Source organism: Pleuronectes platessa, chromosome 14 (genome assembly GCF_947347685.1).
Source record: "Pleuronectes platessa chromosome 14, fPlePla1.1, whole genome shotgun sequence".
Lineage (NCBI taxonomy): Eukaryota > Metazoa > Chordata > Actinopteri > Pleuronectiformes > Pleuronectidae > Pleuronectes > Pleuronectes platessa.
The window spans coordinates 22,360,790-22,367,046 of record NC_070639.1 but is presented as its reverse complement, the minus strand read 5'-3'; the positions used below and the strand labels follow the sequence as shown (position 1 = coordinate 22,367,046).

Here is a 6,257-nt window from a genome sequence, read left to right as displayed (position 1 = left end):
TACTTCTGTTCAGAAACAGAATTATTCCAATATTGCACAAACAGTGAAAGAGGATAAAGGTGCATAGCAGATATTTTTTACCCCCCCCTCTTTTTTAATTAGAAAAACGTATCTTTATAGAAACTGGATGTATGATTGCAGGTAAAATATGGAAAGGGTACTTCTCTTACTCTCAAAGTCTTTCTCAGTGTAGTGTCGGCCCATCTTGTCTCCAATGGGAGAAGCAGAGTCACCAAAAATGTCCCCAAAGCGCTCCACAGACAGAGCCTTCTCCCAGTCCTCCTCCTCCTCCTCCTCCTCCTCTCCCTCCAGAGATCCTTCCTCATCTTCCTCCTCCACTTTCACCTGGAGAAGAACGGTGGAAAGAAAAAATACTTTCAATTTGACAGAAATCAGGGAGAACTGAATCAAACTGCGAAAGGAGAATATTCTTGCCATGTGAAAGTAAAATGTAAATCCCTCAAGAACATAGAGCAACTTTGTGTCCACAATATAGAGAATTGGGTTAAACACATTGCATCAAGCTATTTAAAATGATAATATGTGGATAAAAACAAAAATCAGATTTTCTAAAGATGCTTTTTATTATTACCACCCACATTTAAGTCAAACCCCCTTGTTTTGTTTTGTGTGTCAATGTCAAACATGTATGTTGAGATGATTCCACGGTGGAGCAGGCTCAACATGTCCTGTGTTTCCTCCACTTCATGAAGCGAGGACATCAAATCAATACGACAAAGTGCTAAGCAGAAAAGAGCTAATGCACGAGACAGCCCCTGGAGACGGCTGAGGCTGAAGGGAGTGTCCTGCCAGAGCCATGTGGGGCCTCTGATTGGTCAGATCACTGGGACAGGACGCTGCCTCGGCCTCATATTGGTGCTGGCACGGTGAGCACACTGGCTTCAGCTCTGTGGTCTCTGGTTTCTCTGTGCCAGGGCTCCATTACCTCCTAATTACCAGTGGGTTGAAGGGACAGGATCTGTTTAATGATCGGAGCTACCTATCTACACGGGGCCGAAGGCAGATATAAAGCCAGATCTGATATAAAAGAGGGAACTGTAAATTGATGGAGCAGTGAAAGCTTGTTTTCCCACAAACCAAACTAATGTTCTTATTAATTTCAGCCTCTCACGTCGTGACATCCTGTCCTTTTCAGAGTAAAACCGTGACTTCATAAGAGGGAATGCTACTCCCACCTGAAACAGCTATTAGTCGTGGAATCCTGCTTGTGGAGCAAATGGCTCGATGCTCTTTCATGTGAGCTTTGAAGTCGGGTGGAGCGGAGGGGCCATAGGAGGAGGGCACCCCCCCCGCCCAGGTGGTGGAGGAACTATAGGAATAGAGAACTTATCAGGTCTGCAAGTCCAGACCCAGGTCAGGTGTGTGTGTCTGACCTCGTGTTGGTAATTCTGTGAGTACTAGTCTGTCTTAGCTTTTCTCATCAACTGTCCAGCTCTTACTACAACATTAATATTTCATATTTAAAGGAATTGCTGAGCCAGATAGACACATTCAAATATTTATTAGATGCTGACTCTTTGTGTGTGTGTGTGTGTGAGAGAGAGTAATCAAAGACCCTCACTTTAGTGATCAAGAAGTCTGGTTTATATTTGATGATTTCTGTCCATAATCAGGTTTATTCAAAAGGTAAGAATTACTGTTACTGTCAGGATCTCTCTCTCTCTCTCTCTCTCTCTCTCTCTCTCTCTCTCTCTCTCTCTCTCTCTCTATCGACTGATCCAGATTCAGTCGTTATAACCTTCAGATTAGAGTGTGTATCATGTCAGATGGGAGCACTGAACACCAACATAGTTTCCAGTTAAACCACAGACCTCTCAAATTTAAACAAATGATCTGAAGTCATGACCTAAACCTCCAGCACCCGGGAGGTGTCTCCTCAGAAGCTGCAGCTGATGGGAGCCGCTCATAGCTGGTGATGTTTCTGTAGCAGCCAGAGGAGAGGTTAATAATCCTCCTCTCACGTTCTCCTCCACCTCCGTCTGCCATCGCCCCGAGTGGCATCGTTAACCTACAGGTGGTGATGGTGCAAAGAGGCTGTTGTGTCTCTGTGGATGCAGTGTGTGTGTGTGTGTGTGTGTGGGTGTGGTAATTCTAAGTACACAGTAATTGAGAGGGGGACGTTTAATGGTCCACTCATGTGTCGTTGAGCCTTTTCATTTCCTTCAGCAGTCGCACAATGAGCTCTGCACTGCGCACAACATGGTCCCCACTGTGCATCATGACACGTCAGCTGATCAGCTGGAGGAGCTCGGTACCCCTGAGAACACAAGCTAATCTGTTTCACTGAATAACAGAGAGAAACACAGGATGAGAGCATTTCTCACAGATCCACGTGTGACTCATGTCTGTGCTGAGACATTGGAGGGAACAATTCAGTTTTGAATTGACACGTCTTTTCACTTTTCAGTCCGGATAATCATCTTGTCATGCGTGAAGAAATTCTCTCACTATCTCGTTTCTGCAGAGACAAATATCATCGTCATACCAGTGGTTTACATCTTTTAAAGATTCAAGTAAATCATGTTATTGGAATATCTGCTGTTTTGCTTAAAGTGGTCAAATAAATCTGTGAAGAATTTGAATTTGAGTCGTTCATCTCCTTTTTCAGAGGAAGAATTAGGAAACTGCAAAAAAAATGTATATATATGTTTATTTCATTCATTGACCAAATAAAACATTTAAATGCTAATCTAAATCACAAATCTTTAATAAAATAGAGCAGAAAGAAGAAGAATCTAATATTATCTGCCCCTCTTATGTTTTATTGAAGATTGTGTGTAAACCTCTTTACTGAAATTCCTTTTTCAACCATAGTGCAACAATAACAAAACATCAATAGAAAAATAAACATGTTCTTTGTTCTTGACATTTATGAAACACAGGCTGTTTCAAAGAGCAGGATCCGCCTGAGGGTTAGAATGCTATTATAGCCAAATGCTTCCTTTTGAAAAATACCCTCTCTCTCTGGAAAGACACACAACTTGGCAACACACAATCCAACACGTTCTCAGCAGCACCCAGTAGCCTCCAGCATGTCATCCACCGGAATCACTCACTGGTGGATGATAAAGAAGATGCTTGGCAGCTGATTGGTGTGAAGATTGTGAAAACAGTTTCCCAGTATCTTCCTCTGCAGCCGAGGACCGAGTTAACACCGGATCAGAACTGATTTCAAATCTTTGAAGACTTGTTTTCTCACTTCACGTTCTAGTCTGAAGCTTTCAAGCCAAGCTGCCACCGTTAATGTTCAGAGTGGAAACTGCAGCTCTAGATGAACCTTTTACAGACTCACTAGAATTATTCCATCGCACAAACTGACACAGTCGCATCTGCTACACACTCCTACTCCTGATATCTCTCTGTTTGCAAAGGTCTGGGAATCTTTTTGTAAAATCTTCTGCATAAGAACTCAGCTGCTGCCTGAGTTCTCCTTTCACCAGCTTCCAGAAATCGTCCATAAACAAACCTCAGCACCTTAGCATATCCATATTTCCATCCTAAAGACTTCACAGTGCTAGATGACACCTAAACATCTCTTATCAACACATCCCACATTGCAAACCAGCACTGCTGCTAGTGTGCACAGGGTTGGATTTGTATTATTCATATTGCAAATAGACCAGACATTTAAATCCAGTCCAGGTGTCAGGGAAATATGCCTCGGTTGTTGTTGTTGCCAAAACAGCATAAGCTTAATCTTCTATTCCCTTTTCATATACTTTACACAATATAAATGAGAAAGATCAGTTTGTTTTACAATTTGAACCATTTTCCTTTCCCCCAAGTCCAGTTTTCGTGTTATAAGCTCAAATCACTCTTGGAAAGAAAATAAATAAAGGTTACTATATATAAATCAAATGTGTATCTCCTGAGGGAGCTGCTGGAGGAGAGACAGCAGACTTCTTAAATTCTTTCAAATGGAAGGAAGCCACAATGGTAATGTTTATGAAAAGATTGGCGTCTGTTTCACGTGTTTTAAATCATTTTTATACTACATTCATCTTTTAAAAAACATTAAAAAAAGAAGTGTACCTGTTGTAGACTGATCAGCACATCTATCTCAGGGGCATGACCTCCTGTCGCCATGGGGAGATCTCAGGCGAGGGGGGGGGGGGGGGGACTGGCAGGGGAAGTCTTAGTGTTAGAGGAGGACGGGGGTGGCAGGGGGTCAGGTGTAGGAGTCGTGGGGGGGGGGGTGGGGGGGGGAGGCTAGTGAGGTTTGGCGAGGGGACTTATCATAAGAGGGAAAAAGGAGAAGGAGCTAAGCAGGAGGAACTTGGGGGGGGGGGGGGGGGGGACGGAGCTCAGCCCTTCTCTTTCACGGCTGGAGATCCACGAAGCCCTTGAGGTGGCATCACCTGCAGAATGGACAAGAAACACAGTGTGAATACAAATATTAAATATACTGACAGTGACCGAACACAATGTACTTCAAACCGTATTAAATGATCTATGTATTCTGTTGGAAATGTATTCAATACATATATAGAAACTAGACGATGTAATAAATCAAGCAGCTCACTCTGATGCATCTGCTTCCAGCCACAAGATGGTGTTTGAGTTTATTTTATGAATAAACGTTTGATCCTCGTGTCTGTGTGATGTTTGTATCAGTGGCTATGGTGATAACGCAGCGTGACAAGAAGGAAGAGCAACTGGAAAACTGTGATGGGTAAAAAATTGTTGTTCAAAAATTGTTAAATACATAAATAAAGACAACAGTTCGCTTTTCTATGGATCAAACAAACTTCTCGATTAGAGACATTTTGAGATTTTGCTGGTGTGCAGACTTTGAAAAGCACACAAACAAACAAAACAAACAAACAAACAAACAAACAAGAGAGGGCACCTCAGGTCTGCTTCATTATCCTGATGATTCCAGAATAGACGCCGCTGATTATTCCGTTTTTAATTTGGAGGAAAACACGCCGGGGAGTGTTAGCCTGTAATTTGTCTGGTCAGTGGGAGACGTCACCATTCACCAAAGATCTCCAGAGTTTCTGCTTCTTGTGCTTGTTGAGTTAATTAAATCAATTTGTGGTTTAAGTGGCAAATTGACGTGGACATAATGAAGAGTTACTCCATTCAACTGGCTGCACGAAGAAGTTAAAAGTGTGGTGTTTGTGTGAGTCATTGTGTGCACGCAGGTGGCAAAAACAACAAACAAAATTGTATATATTAGACTGAGTGAAGCAGCAGAAAACATCATTTGAATAATAGGTGGTCTGGAAAATGAATAAGTCATAGAAACAACTGACGTGATGTAACTGACGAGTCCCTAATGGCCGGCTCGGGTTTGGGAGCTGCTGTTTTCACCAAAAAAACAAAAAAGAAGAAGAAGAAGAGAGACTTGGACATCTGTCTCGGTTTTATTCCGCTGACTCATTCGCTCCCTCGGAGATATTTCGACTGTCTCACAAAGCACTGCACACATCACAGGGCTGTGGTGAGATGCAGCACAGTTTGGAGAGTTACCTCTTTACTGTGCACAGAATGTCTCGGTTACATGGAAGCTATAAAGATGAGCTGCAGGGAGCTACTGGGTCAGTTATGCATCGAGAATGTTGATAAGTTTAATTTTGCAGAATCATCTTAGTTGGTGACACATACTACAAAGTAAATCAGGTTTGTATTGACAGCTCAATAAACAGCATTGACTTGTATCCTGACCCTGCACAGAGTGGCCCCCAGAGGACTCAACTGTTCTGAGCATCTCCCACATGGCATGACGTTTCTGTCGACTCACTAGCATTTCATCCAGAGGGAGATGAGCTCTCCTCACACGCAGGGCCCGGGTGTCCTCCTGACTGCCCACCGGTGGAGTGTGTGATCACCTGGGTCTGAGCTGAGCAGGCTCCCTCCCACCCTGACACAAGTTGAATCACTGCTCCGGTGATATGAAATGTCCCAGCCTGCTCCTACCAGCAGGTGATCAGAGAGGTGTCCCTGAGTGAAGGGGACGAGGACATGCATAAGAAGTGACGCACGTTAATAAGGTTCTTTTACCTTTATGTTAGTATTTCCCTTTTACAGTGCATTGTGTTATTTTGTTATCCGTAAATGAATGAAATATATATTTGTGTCTGTCCACACGTCTGCAACACATCAGGTCTGTGTCCATGTGAATATGATGGGGTGGGATGATGAGCACTAAATCATTTGTGTTTGTGTGAGTCTGTGTGTGTGTGTGTGTGTGTGTGTGTGTGTGTGTGTGTGTGTGTGTGTGTGTGTGTGTG

At 43.1% G+C, this 6,257-nt stretch overlaps 1 protein-coding gene across 1 annotated transcript in view; it reads right to left on the bottom strand.

Annotated features, from left to right (window-relative positions):
* slc4a3 (solute carrier family 4 member 3) overlaps window positions 1–4,107 on the bottom strand; it is a 17,640-nt gene extending 13,533 nt beyond the window's left edge. The window contains exons 1-2 of the mRNA XM_053439211.1: window positions 4,054–4,107; window positions 171–345 (exon numbers count right to left, since the gene is read on the bottom strand). Coding sequence (XP_053295186.1) covers window positions 171–345; window positions 4,054–4,107 — 229 coding nt within the window. The remainder of the gene's footprint in view (window positions 1–170; window positions 346–4,053) is intronic.
* Between the last annotated feature and the right edge of the window lie 2,150 nt (window positions 4,108–6,257).